This window comes from Neltuma alba, unplaced genomic scaffold, assembly GCF_004799145.2.
Source record: "Neltuma alba isolate B1F8T4 unplaced genomic scaffold, ASM479914v2 tig00010663_pilon, whole genome shotgun sequence".
NCBI classification, from domain to species: Eukaryota; Viridiplantae; Streptophyta; class Magnoliopsida; order Fabales; family Fabaceae; genus Neltuma; species Neltuma alba.
This window is the reverse complement of record NW_021635508.1, coordinates 69,239-84,204: the sequence shown is the minus strand read 5'-3', so window position 1 is coordinate 84,204 and position 14,966 is coordinate 69,239. Positions and strand designations below refer to the sequence as shown.

Below are 14,966 nucleotides of genomic sequence, written 5' to 3'. Positions count from 1 at the left end.
GAGTTAATTTTGTGGCAGGTAATTCTGCAACAATTGTATTCCTATATATAAAGAATTTAATAATGAATAATTATCATAAAAAACCATTAAATACTAGGTTTTTTCCCCTCTTAAAAAACAAATGGGTCAAGGGGCACGGGAGTGTAAAGGAATATGCTGGCATAATCCGTAGAAAACAAATCTGTGATGCAATGCTTGTAGGTATCAAATGGGAGGAGAGAATATTTAGAATCTCTCTCTCTCTCTCTCTCTCTTTCTTCTTAGAATCCAATCTCCACGGTTGGATCCAATAATAGATGATTCATATTTTATACTTCTCCGGTTCTTAATATAAAACCCATTTAACTAATTTGATTAGATTAAGGAAGTTAGGTAAGTTAGTTAATTATAAGAAAAGTGACACATTTTTCCTAAAACACCACAATCATCTTTTTTAATACCCCTTCTCCCTCTTCTATTTGATTATGGTTGAGGGAGTATCTATAGGGGTAATTTAGAGAAAATTGATAAATATGAGAAACGGGTCTTATATTTAGGACTAAAATCAACTCAAGAATTGGGTCCTATATTAAGGACCGGAGGAGTACTTTATAAAATCATTATTATAATATTACATAAACAGAAAAGAGAACATGGACTTTTACTTTTTAAAATATTAAATCTAAACTATTCATTTTTTAATCTAACATCAAACCAGCATGACTGAATTGAATCCACTATTATTTTAGGGATAACGTGCAAATTTGTTTTAAAAATTTTTACTTAGAAACATTAGGTATTTAGAATTTTTTTAGATGCAAATTTCTCCTAAAAGTTTTAAATTATAGTGATATTACCTCTTACCGTTAAAAATATTAACGTTCAATATTATTATTTTAATAATCAATATTAGTTTTTTAATTGTAAAGATATTTTTTAACGAAAATGGTAATATTATTATAATTTTAAACTCCTGAGAAAAATTTCAGAGGGCCATTGGTACTTGGTAAATACGTTGCCTTAACCCATTATTTTAATCAACATGATTAGCTCTCAGCTTTATGATTGCAATATTATGTACGATGATGTAAAAAACGTAGTCACTAAAACTGGTCATACACGTTGGCATGTCATTTTATCTTTTTTCCATACTCTCTCCTATGATCAATGTTAATCACTTTCCAACTCCACAAAGAATCAAGTGCAAAAGATTGAGGGACGTTACTTGAACCTTTCACAAGTAGAAGTAATTAAAAGATTAAATTTAGGTAAATTTTTCTAATCACATTTGCTATTTTGTTATTGTTAGTGTTAAAATGCATATTGAACTTTTAAATTTACCCATGAACATTTGTAAATTTTTGTATTAGCTCCTATAACAAAAATTAGGATTTATAAATTTTCATATGGACCCTTATTATTTTGTTATTATTAATTGGTAAAACGCACATGTTCATTTGTAGCTTCATCTAAGAAATATGAAAACTTGCTATTGTGTTATTATTAATTGTTAAAATGCATATATGCACTAACTTAACAAAGATAAGTAATTTAATCTTAATTTTGTCCACATTTAAAGCAACAGTATAGATAAATTTGACTACCTCAGAATCAAGTACTAAAAGGCAACTATTATGCGTATCCTAGTATATTCAGACGCTATTATCCATGTTCCCCCTTGGGATCCAAGGCAAGAAAAGGCTCAAAAGCTATTTACAATCACATACTAGTAGTATATATGTACACATATCGAATAGTTGATCATGCTATATGAGTGTACTCGAGTCGATACAGCACCTTGAAATCCCGGCGTGTAATCAACCAGCTAACACAATCAAGACAAATGACTTAGGACATGTTCAAATTCAGCTGTGTCTGCAATTGAATAGCATCACAATCTGCAAGCATATGGTCTCGTAAGGTTCCAAGTCGCATCTGCTTCACACCTGGGGTGGTAAAGAAACAAGGATACCGTTAGTATTAGCAGAATTCACATAGACAAAAAACACTGTTAGTTGAAATTATTACTTGTTTCCTCAAGTTTGCATCAAGTATTCGAGGCCCAGAAAGTTTTCAGAGACAAAACAAAGCAGGTGATTCAGAAATATGACGCTCATAAAATATGATGAATCCCACCATGTTGATACTGTTATACTGATCTCAATGTAGTTTTCATATGTCAAGACATTGAATTACCCGCAGCTTATAGAAATGAACATTCATATTTAGTAGCTTAAGACAAACTCAGCAAATTGCTAATGGCTGAATAGTGATGAAGTAAAACAGCTTCTCACTGGATGATAATATAAACATCTCAAGCCAATACTCGCAGATTCAGAGTTCACATAGAGCATGACTTTCTAGCGCAAATATTTGCAATCCCAAAAAAATTCCTCCCCTGACAAAAATTGCAGCCCTAATCTAGAAAATGATCAAGTAAACCTCCGGCAGGTAATTGATCCTTCTTCTGTGTGGTTTGATATTACTTTATCCAAATTCAAGATTTCAAGTATATACCTGAACAAATGATTTATAAGAATTCATTCAAGAGCATATACTACTATAAATAATATATATGAGAAGACGATGGAAGGTTTCTAAAGCTATGTGGAAGCATGGTAGACTTTGTGGAGGATGGTAGTGCGAGAGTGACAACCGGTCATCACGAGATTTATACAGGGATATTACTCCTTGAAAAAAGTCAGGCGGTAGCCAACCAAATGTCAATGACGAGCTTGTGTTCCGAGAAATAGGGGGTGTGCTAAGAAATATTAACAACATTTTGAACTGGCATAGGCTTAAAAACATAACAGGCTAACCAAAGCTACGTTGGTGGGATGGAACCTGAAAAAAACATGAAGGGGAAATGACTGACGCTGTAAAAATGAAACAGGTGGTGCTTGATAATATAATTAAACAAAGGACATATGGTTGGAAACATTGTCAATTTTTCCTCTATCCTTGTCCGATTCTTGGATATTATTTCCTATCAGGCACGTTGTAAATTGGCAGTTTCAAAACCCAATATATGATTCTCTATTAATTTTTTTGGGAAAAAAAACCAACCACTACCAATAACAAAGTCAAATATAAAGGTCATAAAGTTATTTCCCAAAACAAAGCAAAGAAAATGTAGTCTACTACAGAAACTAACCAGAGTAATGATTCTCAGGTTAAATTCAAGGGAAGTAGGAAGGGCTGAAAATGAGTTCCAATGGCGTCTTGGAGCAGCAAATGGGAAATCCCCAGCTTTGCTTACAGTGTACATTGCCTTCACTACTGTTGTGTCATCTCATCCGAAAGTCTTGGCAATATCAACTTCAAGCAGGCAAGACCCGAACCAGTTGGTCCCTCTCCTTTCACATTGGATCACATTGCACGGTGCAAAGCAGTATTACCTTGCAGCTCCCTGCATAATGCAAGGGCAACCATAAAATAGATACCAATTGTTGTGATCCAAGCTCATAGTGGTCCAGGCTGATAATAACATCCCCAAATTGAGAGATGCTTTCCTGAAGAGGAAAAACATATGGGCAAGTGAAGATCTAACTTAAAATGCTGATCATTTTCTCCCTTAGGAATAAGTCATTACTATGAAGGAAAACCTTACCACTTCAGCACCACGACCAGGATAAGAATCCAAATTCTGTTATTGGCCACAATCATACGGTGCAAAACAGTCATGACTCCTTCACCATAAAAAAAATTGTGATTAGTTATCAAGTCAATTCTTTAAATCCATCAAGTAATTCAACCTTCTTAGCATGCTCTCACATTAAAATTGTGTGTCAAGCACATTAGAAACTACATTTACTTATATTACTAGAACAATGCCTCCAGTTTGCAATAAATCATATTGTCAGAATGTCAGCTACATCACAATGAAACGTTAAACCTGCAAAGTATAGTTACATAGGAAATATGATTTAATTTCTCGGAAAAGAAAAAACACTTCCTCAAACTAAATTCAGAAAATTATGCAAGAAATGTGATTTTTTTTTAAAAAAAAATAGTGAGTGTGACAGCTATTGAAAAGCGCTCTATAATTAATGATCTTGTTATTTCAAATGGGCCATCAATTAGAGAGAATTTTAGTAAACTAGCATAAATAATCGATCAAACATGAGAAAATGTGAGGCACGTACCATCAAAATATCATGAAACCTCAGCTTCTGCTCTACCGCCTCCCAAAATAAACTGTATGAGTTATATCATCTGGTGAAATACCCTTTATCCTCATTTCACGATATAACCTATGCGCCTGATCTGCATATCCATGTTTACGGTACCAAGCAATGAGAATAGTGTAAGTGACTACACTAGGATTAACTGCTTTTCTGTTCATTTCATCAAACAGAAAAGAGGCTGAATCTATCCGGTTTAACTTGCAAAATCCATCTATCAAACATGTGTAAGTAAATACATCAGGCAAAAGGCCTTTCCTCAACATTTCTTGGAATACTACCCAAGCCCTTCTCATATCTCCAGTACTACAAAAACCAGCTATTAAAGATGTATATGAAATATGATCTGGATTCAAACCATCTTCTATCATTTTCTTGTAAAAACCAAAAGCTTCATGCATTTTGCCCACGCGGCAAAAGATGTTAATGAGGACTGTATAAGTGATGGTGTTGGGACTGACTCCAACTTTCAGCATTTTAGTGTATAACCATAAGGCCTTCTTTAGATGAGATTGTTTGGCAAAAGCGTCTATGAGAGTTGTATAATTAACAACTCCTGGAAGCACATTCCTTTTCATCATTCTTGGAAGGAGCTCCCATGCCCATTTTAAATATCCTCTCTTGCAAAGACTGCAGATGACAGCGTTATATGAATGAGAGTTTAGGTCAATTCCTTGGTCTTGGAACTCTTCCAGTAGAGTCAAGGCTTCCATGAAACGGCCTTCTCTGCAGAGCCCATCGATAATAAAATTGCAAGTGATGGTATTTGGCAAAATACCACCTTGTAGCATGGAATTTAGAATTTCCAATGCCTTGTCTACGAATCCCAGTTTGTAGAATCCTCCAATTATACACTGATAACCAAAAGAAGTCGGAACCAGATCATTTGTGATCATCTCCTCCAAAAGCTTTTTGGCTGAACCCATATCACCTTGACAGCAATATCCATTGATTAAAGTTTCATAAGCAGCCTGATCATATTTGTATCCAGAGGCACCGATATTCCGAAACACACACATTGAAAATTCCATCAGCTTACTCTTGCATAGACCATAGATGAGGGAGGTGTAACTAATTATGGATGGTTTTATATTACAAAGTTCCATTTCCTCAATCAAGTCAAAAGCTTTCACTATATCACCCTTTTTACAACATGCATGAATTAAAATACTGTAGCTACAAACATCAGGCAATACTCCTGAGCTCCGCATTTCTTGGAAGACTTCCAAAGCTTCATGAACTGCACCTCTTTGACAAAATTCATAAATTACAGAATTAAAGCAATAGCTATTGAGAGGCAGTTTTCTATACCTGCATTCACGAATGAATTGCAGAGCAGCAGCAACAGAACCAACTTTACAAAGTCCACGAATATAAATACTATATGTGACAACAGTTGGGTTTTCCCCACTCCTCAATATTTCTTCAAAAATTCCGGTAGCTTGGTTAATATCTACATCCTGCCCACAATCTCCTCTACAGTAGAAGCTCATCATAATTGTATACGTGTAGATATTTGGTGATGGGCCTGAGATTTTTAGCTCTTGAAATAATTTTCCAACCAACTCCACCCTCTTTCTTTCTACCAAGCATTTCAACAAGAAATTGCACGACAATGCATCAGGTTCAAACCCCAGATGCTTAATTCTCACGAACACATCAAATGCGTCATCAAGCATGGAATAGGATGCAAGTACTTTTATTAATATGTCATACACAACAATTGATCGTTCCACATGCTGAGGTGAATCTAACAAAGTTGAAAACAATTTGAACGCGTCTAAATTGGCTTTCCTATAGAATCCAACAATATCTCTGAGCAAAGCAAATACTTCCATGTGCATTCCCTCCGATGCATATATGTGAATAATAATTCTAAAGGAAGTGATTGAATGATAAAATCCAAATAGCTTTACAGCTTTCCAGAACATTTTATCTCTTGCAAGTTCAGTCTCCCAATTTGAGGTTTTAATCACCCAGACCACTATAGGAAATAAACTGCCCTTTCTTTCCAGGCTTGAAACTCTCATACTATTTCCTCCAAAATTGACCATTACATTGGCATAATCAACTTCAGGACTTTCATCAAACAAGTGGTCTTCAGACATCACTGCCGAAGAAGCAGCATAGTACAATCTAAATAACCGTTGTTTGGAATAGAGTACTTTGCTGTGAAGCAGAGCGAACTCAACTCCACATCTTATCGACATGAATATACACCCATCAATACACAATTCGCGGCACCAAGGGAACCTCTCCGATACCAATCTAACAAGCGTAGACCAGTTACGGTGCCACAGCACTAACAAAGCTGTGAGAAGGAAACAACCTCAAGGGGTTAATAGCCAACCATCGGAAAAGAAATTTCCGCGACCCCTCTTCCCTGGCAGCCTAGTTTAACTCTCAAGTTCTATCTTTAAAAAATAGCCCGGAATCAATGGTTGAGGTATGTAAACAGTATACCCTGAAAGGATGTATCTTGACACAAAAACTCGCCTTGACGTTGTCACAAAAAAAAAAAAAAACTCGCCTTGATAGACATATGCTTCTTCTAGTCACTGGGGGCAATGACAGAAAATAAAGAACAACCGGCGGCTTCAGCTCTTCTCCGAGGTCTCACGTATAACTGGACAGGGGACGCGGAACAATGAGGAGCTACAACAGCTACAGCACAGTAAAGTAGGTTTGGCCGAATTGGAGTGTCTATGGTCCTTTTATTTATCGTTTTTTTTAAAAGACATTTTGATTTGATTTGAAGAGTTGGAATTTATAGCCCTAAGACACAGCACGTGTATCCCAAAGTTCAATGACAAGTTTACTTTACTATAGGTATAAAATGTTTTCTATATGATTTATAAATAGTACTAGCTCCAATCTTTAATAAAAGATCTTATTTGATTTTTATTTTCATCTTAAATAAAAGACTTCAATCCACTTTGTCTCTTATATTTATGTGTTTTTTCTCAAAGTAATTCTTCTAACAATAATAGCTCTAACCAATACAATTGATTAGTAAAAATATTTTAGGAAAGATAACACCTATTTATTATAAATAACTAACTTAACTTCTTTACTTAATCTTCTCAAATTAGTTAACTAGTTCTTATAATTAGGACTACATGTAGTATATAATTTATGTATCATATATCAGTATTAAAAAACAAAAAAGGAAAAATTAATACGCAGGTCTTTGTAGTTTTATCTTGTTTTGAATTAGCTCATTAAAGTTATTTTCCTTTGTATCAAATCCTTAATGTTTTAATTATTATAGCTATAGTTCTTTTTGTTTAAACATCGTTAGATTTGGGTTAACACCACTAAAGATGACTACTGCCATTGATCCCTCAAAAAATCACCATCACAGGCAGATCAAAATCCCTATCTGAATCTTATTCTTTATACCCAAGGAACATATATCTTTGTTTCAATCCAAAAACATACATTCATCCATCACCATAAACTTCAGACCCAGATTTTCACATTATTATTCTTCCAATAATCATGGAAAATAGACGTGCTCCATTTAGTTGGCCTAACAATCAAGATGTACATCTTGATGCTAGAGGATGATGGTTAGGGAGGAGAGGATCTAGCTGTCGTAAGACGGTCTCGCTTGAAGGGCTCATGATGTAGCAACAATCTATCACAATCAAACACTCCAGTGCCACATTGGTGGATCCCCTTCAAGCACAAGCTCACATCCACTAACATAGTGGATCCACTTTAGGTGCAATCCTCGAATGGGATTAATCTGCTGCCATAGCGGGCCTAATCCTCATCAGACCCAACGAATCCCCCAAAGCTGTGCTCACAGTCGAAGGAATACTCCTTAAAATTCCCATCATGTGCCAGGACATCGAAGATGATCTCTGATTTCTCGCCTGGGAAGACCTCAAAGGATCCATGAGGTTTAGCTTAGCCAAAGAGGTGCCATGGTGGGACTTGTGCCTTACACTTGCCCCATACAAGCAACCTTATAGGAAGAAGGCTCTTGAAAATCAATAGCAGTGATCTTCTTTAATGGTGTTTAGCTCCATTTTAAACAAGAAATTGAACGGCTATAACGGTTAAAACATTAAAGATTTAATTTTAAAAAAAACTTTTGAGGACCTAATTGAAAATGAGACAAAACTACAAGAATATGTGTATTAGTTTTTCCAACAAAAAAGTTAGTCAAAAATCAAATAAATTTTGGATTTGTCCTTCTAAAATCGCCGATAGAGTCACGGTGATATTAATTTTATGAATTAGACTTGATACGTTTTATGTGAAATTTAAGAAGATATTCTCTATTTTGGTTAGTTTTCAAGAAATGCAGTTCGTAACATCCTCAATACATGAATTTAGTTCTTTTATAATCCACAATCCCTCAATAAAATTTTCTATCCATTTTCACTTTCATTCAACAATGACCAAGTAATATTTGGTGTAGTGTTCTTTGATTTTTGTAAAATAATTAGTATTTAATAAAATTTATGCAAGAATAACTTAGAAGTCAGAAAACTGGTGCATCTTACAGGGATCTTTCAGCTTTTGTAAATATCAGTACTTCTGAGACTTACCTTCACAGTTTGGCAAGCCATGCCAAAAACGTCTATGCAAATGAATTCATTAATTAATATTTATCATAACAACTAGGGGTGGTAATATGGACCAATCCATAGGTTGTGGGTTGACCCGTGACGGGTTAAAATTAGGCGGTGCAGGCTAAAAAAGTCCTGTGAGATGGCGGGTTGGCTTTTAGCCAACCCTAACCCGTCATAGTGGGTTGATGGGTTGGCCCGCCAACCTGCCAATTATTTTTTAAAATTTTTTTCTTATACAATATAAAAAATATAATGAAATTTTTATCTTTTGTTTAAATACTTGATTAAAAACACTAAATAAATAAATAATATATGTATTTTTTTTTAAATTTTCAGATAGAATATATAATATAATAATATACATATAATGATTACCAAAATTTTTAAAATACAAAAAAAAAAAAAATACAGGTTAACCGGCGGGCTAACCTGCAGAGTGGTTGTGGGTTAAGCGGTGCGGGTTGAAAAGCGTTGTTTACTGGCAGGTTGATATTTAACCAACCATAACCTGTCATTTTTGGTGGGTTAGCGGGTTCGACCTGCGAGTTTAACTCATATTACCAACTCTAATAACAACTAAGTTGGCAAAAATTTATTAAATTAAATTTACAATTTATTAAACCATTGATGAGAAAATTTGTAGATGACACATCAATCCACACACTACAATAGATGGAAAAGAGATTTGATGCCTGTATCTTCACTATAATTCTAAATCCTTCATATCAAAATTTACTGATACGTATTAATTTATATTTCTCAAAACTATCAAATTTGAACCATTTTAGGAATCAGTTTGAGAACACTCAAAAGCACAAACAAAACTCCTCTTATATATTTATTTTATACAGTAGAAAATCACATGAAATAAATCTGAGACACAATTACAATAGTTTCACCACTCACCCCTCGGTGAGGCACTTGCAACGCGTCAAGTGGACTCACATTGCCAACATATTCCGACTGCCCTCCATGGACATGTAGCCCCTATCTTAAATCGTGTATAATGAAAGCTTCAAAATTTTACAGTGTCAGCAAAATTCACCTCCAGTAAAATATAACAATTGATCTCCTTGCTAGTCATCGGAGTGCTGTTTGCAACCCTTGGGTCCATAATGCTGCGTGCTACGCCTAACAATTTCCCTGCAAGAGTAGCAATAATGGCTTTGGCATGCCCAGCAAAACATGTGGTTATTGTTTCCAACCTGTTGAATATCCCAAAAATGGGAAAAAGAGAGAATTCAGTAAGTGGTTTAGGATAGTCTTCCCTAGAATGTTTAAGTTTGACCATCAAGTTACATCATTCTCTTTCTTGGCTTAAGAAATTCAATTAACACATTATGACCACACTATCAGAGTCTTTGACACATAAACGTACGTTAGAGCCTAATGTCTTGAGAACTTCAATTAACACATTATGACCACCACTCTCAAAGTCTTTAACACATAAACGTACGTTAGAGCCTAATGTCTTTAGTTCATGAAGTTTTTACTTCAAGTTTCTTCAAAGAGCACCACCCATGATCAGATGTTCTTTTCCCTCACCAGCTCCTTCCATGTTCCCACGAAAAGTAAGCAGGTGATAAAACACCCCAAGCCAAGGCAATTTTACAACAGAAACACTAGTAGATGCGTTTTATACTAAAAACCAAAGTTAGAGATCATAACACAAATAGAATGTTAGTTTGAAGTAGCAACACAATATTTGCATAACAATATTCTTCAGGGATCAGAAAACGAATGAGAGACTGCCTGATGTTTCTCTTTATTAATAGCAGAGACAATGTGAACAGTAGTAAGAATAAATTATTTTTAAAACCCAGAACTACCTTTCTTTTTCCTGTTCAGTATTTCAGTACTCCAAAGATATGTTGATGTCATTTGTTTCGAAAAGATTAAGCTCATCATTAACTATTTAAATTGATTGTCTCAACTACCTCGTCTATTCCGTGAATCAAGTAACTCAACTATCTTATTGCCGGCGAAAAAAAAAGTAACCCAATGATCAATAAATCTATTCAAATTCGTCAATGATTAGATTTCTCATTATAGTTTGGCAAGTGACAACCAGAAAGCTTTACGTACCTTTGCATTAAATTGACGACAATTAGGACATCTTTGGCCACGTTGAAAAAAGAGTTCAGCTTGTAATTGTCCTACCACCTGACGGTGGTTTATACGTTCTTGCCAAGCCTCTACCATTTCTTGAGGAAACAATTCACAGGACCCATCCCTTGAATGAATAAAAATATAAGATTTATATGGACCTTGTAAATTAAAGAATTTTGTGCTTGCAAAAAGAATGTCCAGCTATTTCAAGAACCAATACCTAAAATGTTCGTAAGGATCAGATTCGTCAAGTGCTTTGTTGCAGCGGTAACAGAAATATTGGCCACAATTACCACACACCATTTTATTGCAACCCTCAGTTCGGGAAATAGCCATTTGACAGGAAGGGCACAGCTTAGAATCACGATGAATTTCTTTAACGCTGAGCATTTCATTAATCTTTTCACGTTCCCTCAGCTTCTGAGCTTCCTTTAATTGAGATGAATTTTGGCGCTCCTGTAACAAAGACAACAATCAGAAATCTGGGGAAATTAAACTATTTAGCTCATGGGAGGATGACAATAAAGAGAACGTGGAATGGGAACGTATATATCAGCAAAAACTCCCAGAAGTGAAGCCACTAGATCATCCTATCTGATTACACGCAAAAAGATGGAAACCTAATAGTTCTAAAAAAGTCACTGTTACATCAGAAAGGCAATTTTCCATATATGCAAAAAAGTGGTTGGAAGATTCCTTGTAACTCTTGAAGTAATAAAGCACTGATAGAATAAAGATTGCACCAGTGTATGAGATTATTCAAACTATAACGTATTCTTAGAAGAACCTACTCCTGTTGCTTAAGGGGGTGCAAGACAGAATAAGTAACCTGCCATATCTCTCTCTCTCTCTCTCTCTCTCTCTTTTTGCGGGTGGGGACTGCTGGACTAAAGAACCAGACATGAACCCATTATACATACTTGCAAAATTTGAAGCTTCATGTCTAGGGTCATGCATGCTATGCCCACATGGCGTCGTTCCCTGCAGAGGGTACAAAAACTAAAGAAGCATTTAGAGCATTGAGCATGTTGTTCTTCATCTTCTATACAAGGTGTTTCACATCTTGGGCAATAAGCAACATCAGACATTGATGCAAGAGTTTTCTCCAACATCAAGGATTCCCAGCGTTCATACTCTTCATCACCAAGCAAGCGTTTTAAAAGAGTGGGTGGAATCATAACAGCACATTTTGAATTGGGACATTGAAGATTATTGATGGTGCCTTCTTTTACATGCATCTGAGCAAAGGTCTGCAAGCATTTTAAGCAAAAAAAATGCTGACATGGTAACTGAGCAAACTCCGTACCTATTTGAATAAAAAGAAGGTATTTAGTTCCCAAATCTTTTAAGTGATAGACAGTAGAAATGAGTGGATAGCACTCCCAGGCAACAAAAAAAAAAAAAAAAGTGGAAAATAAAACTCCTTTTGCAAGCCAACAGCCCAAAGGGAATTGAGATGCGGAAAGATGTACCAATGCACTGAATTAGCTCAGGCAGCACAGCATCTATCCATGTAAAACAAGACAAAAGTAATATGGGAACAAGATCGAAGACGCAAAGAGAACAAATTTAATTCAGCATTTGTTAAGGAACTGAAAAAAAAATCTAATAGCCATAGCAAGGTTATAATAGCAAATTATACAGAAAACCTAACACATGTTAAATTTAATGAAATGAACAACAATTTCACATTAGACTACTAAAAGATAAGCTATCATAAGCTAGTCTACAAAAAAAACAATAGGGGCAACAGGTTTGGCGCCTAAGTGAGTAAGCAGGTAAGTATTATCTAAGAGTTTTCTATCACAGGCCTGATTCAGTAATTGAATTTTTGCCTTAGTAATAAGACATTTAAACGTCCAATATTAACTACCACAAAAAATAAGAATCACGCTTTCTTTTCTTTTCTTTTTTTTTTCCCAGAATAAGAATCACGCTTTCTGAATGAAGATTTAACTTTCAGTGTTGTTCAATATACGCACAAAAAATGAGCAAAGGAGGACATCCCCAAAAATATTGAGAAGTTGCTACCTGCTGTGATTAAAAAAAAAAAAAAAATCCTAATGTCAATAAGACCAACTAGTATGCTTGAAAGCTGAAACTAAAATTAATATATTATGAGACATAAGCTTCTTATATGCTGTCCCTGTGTCTTGTATGCAGTAATGAAGGCTGAAGGATCAAAATTTTGTTAACAATACCAAGTAATGCTTCGGTAAAGCGCGCTCACCCCCAACACACCCCCCCCCCAAAAAAAAAAAAAACAAACGAAAGAAACGAAAAAGAAAAAAGTGAATCTTTGATTGGACATTGACAATTTGAAACACTAATTAGCCAAAGGTACTTATAAATGACCATAAAATTCTGCCAGGCTAAAATAAGAAATTACCTGCATATACATTGAAGCAAATGCAACAATCATGCATTTCTTTAAGGAAGTTCTCATGACGTCTCTCATTGTTGTAACTTCGTAACGAAGGAATATCAAAATCTAGGGACACAGCTCCTGAGACTGCACGCTCATCTCCGGCATGTTTCACGCCATTAGGACCAAGAGTAATCTCTTTATCAAATCCCAGATGAGAAAGAGAAAAACCATGTAACCATTCTACCCACTGGTATATAACTTCCTGCCCTTGCTGCTCAGTCCATATTGAATCTAACATGGAGCATAGACTAGAAATTCTTGTGGAGTCCAACCACTTAACAGAAATTATAAAATGCGGCGGTTGATGGCTTGGGTATGACTTTGGCAGCAAACATGTCAAAATAATAGGTGGAAGATATTGGACTTTAAAAGAGTATGGGAAGTCATCTGCACTGCTGCTCGCAGTCTTATGGTCATCAGAAGAATTCAGCTTAGCTGTGATGCCAATTTCATCTAAAACTTCAATGTGTATGTGTACCTGCGAGAGCCAAGGGGAATAAATACACAATCCGGGGTTAGATGTCAGACGATTTTCTGTTAAAAAAAAGGGAGAAAAACAGAATTTTCAGACTAATTTACTGTGTTACTGCAAGACCTGAAAACAACGGAGACCTTTCCATCTCTCCAGGCTCAAGACATTTTCTCCATAAATCGACTCCACTGCAAGTCAGTAACTGGGGGGGAAAAAACCCTTTAGTGAGACAGCCCGAAAATTAAGACAATAATCATCAATGCCATGATATTTCTATATCTAAATCAGTGTTTCAAAACCTGCAGAAGACCAAGAGATTTAAAATTCTGACTTCCAATGCAAGTTTAATGCTTTTTAATGAAATTCAATCCTCAATCCCATAATTAAAAGAAGTCCGAGGATACGCTTGACTAGAATGAATATGACAAGGTAAATTGTGCCCTTCATCACCTCATCTGCTTGCAATTGATCATTTATACTCAGCTGTTCCTCTGACAATTCCGGCTCCCTTACATCGCTCAGAGCTTATCCAGTCTACTGTAAATACTATTCCCTTCCTTGTTTGAATCATCCACATGATTATCTTCCCTCTTATTTCCTACTTCCTTCTTCAGCTCCGAACCGTCCTTGTTCCCCGGGTCCAATTCTCGCTCGACGTCAACCTCACGAATTCTTAATTCTTTAAGCGAAAGATCAACCTCGGAATTAGAAGAATCCAATTCAGATTTCGGGACGAAGCGGAACTTGAGCTTTCCACCTTGATTCCTCCGCTTCGGCTGAGAAAAGCGAGGTTTGTGGCTCTTGAAGGGAGCTTCAGCTGCCATTGATACCCCTGAAACAAAACAGTGAAAACTCCGACCGCCACAAGCCCGCCACCATACGGTGCAAACTGCAAATATAAGGAAATAAAAAACTTTGCCTTTTCAACTTTTGAGCTAGAGGCCCATTGGGCGGTCAAACGAGAACTTGCTTCTTTCACAAGGCCTGACATTGTCATGCTTGGTGGGCAAACAAACCCTGTGGTCTGCAACGACTGGGTCACGATATGTCGAATGTTAAATTTTTGTAAAAAGAAAAGCTTACATTAGTAACCAAAAAAGAAGAAAGAGCTTACATTAGTATCCAACAACACCTCGAACAAGGATTATTTTTAATAAAAAGATACACGTGCTTAGTAACAAAAAAATAATGGTATTTTTTTACTTTTT

General features: G+C 35.7%; 2 protein-coding genes and 1 long non-coding RNA gene across 6 annotated transcripts; all 3 read right to left on the bottom strand.

The window, feature by feature from the left end:
• Positions 1-1,489: 1,489 nt before the first annotated feature.
• On the bottom strand, positions 1,490-2,727 carry LOC114758082 (uncharacterized). The gene is made up of 2 exons (XR_003741746.1): positions 2,008-2,727; positions 1,490-1,925 (listed from the first exon to the last, which is right to left on the bottom strand). It is a non-coding gene; the product is annotated as an uncharacterized LOC114758082 (long non-coding RNA).
• A 487-nt stretch (positions 2,728-3,214) lies between these two features.
• On the bottom strand, positions 3,215-6,699 carry LOC114758077 (pentatricopeptide repeat-containing protein At1g63130, mitochondrial). Of its 4 annotated transcripts, none has more exons than XR_003741744.1 (3): positions 4,125-6,699; positions 3,590-3,874; positions 3,215-3,491 (listed from the first exon to the last, which is right to left on the bottom strand). XR_003741744.1 is itself a non-coding variant. In XM_028947096.1 (2 exons), the coding sequence occupies exon 1, from the start codon at positions 6,371-6,373 to the stop codon at positions 4,157-4,159; it is 2,217 nt and encodes a 738-aa protein (XP_028802929.1). In that variant the 5' UTR covers positions 6,374-6,699; the 3' UTR covers positions 3,215-3,491; positions 4,125-4,156. The 4 variants fall into 4 exon arrangements, 1 of the variants encoding a protein (XP_028802929.1); XR_003741743.1 differs by having other exon boundaries at positions 3,590-3,668; XR_003741745.1 differs by having other exon boundaries at positions 3,590-3,665.
• Positions 6,700-9,561: 2,862 nt separating this feature from the next.
• Positions 9,562-14,625, bottom strand: LOC114758078 (E3 ubiquitin-protein ligase RNF14-like). The gene is given in 7 exon segments (XM_028947097.1): positions 9,562-9,954; positions 10,835-10,982; positions 11,079-11,314; positions 11,779-12,164; positions 13,248-13,764; positions 14,209-14,282; positions 14,285-14,625. Coding segments are annotated over 7 exon segments (1,788 nt in total). The 5' UTR covers positions 14,583-14,625; the 3' UTR covers positions 9,562-9,825.
• Between the last annotated feature and the right edge of the window lie 341 nt (positions 14,626-14,966).

What these genes read in the sequence shown, in the direction of transcription:
- LOC114758077 (XM_028947096.1), bottom strand. Translation starts at nt 6,373, where the DNA reads ATGTCGATAAGATGTGGAGTTGAGTTCGCTCTGCTTCACAGCAAAGTA.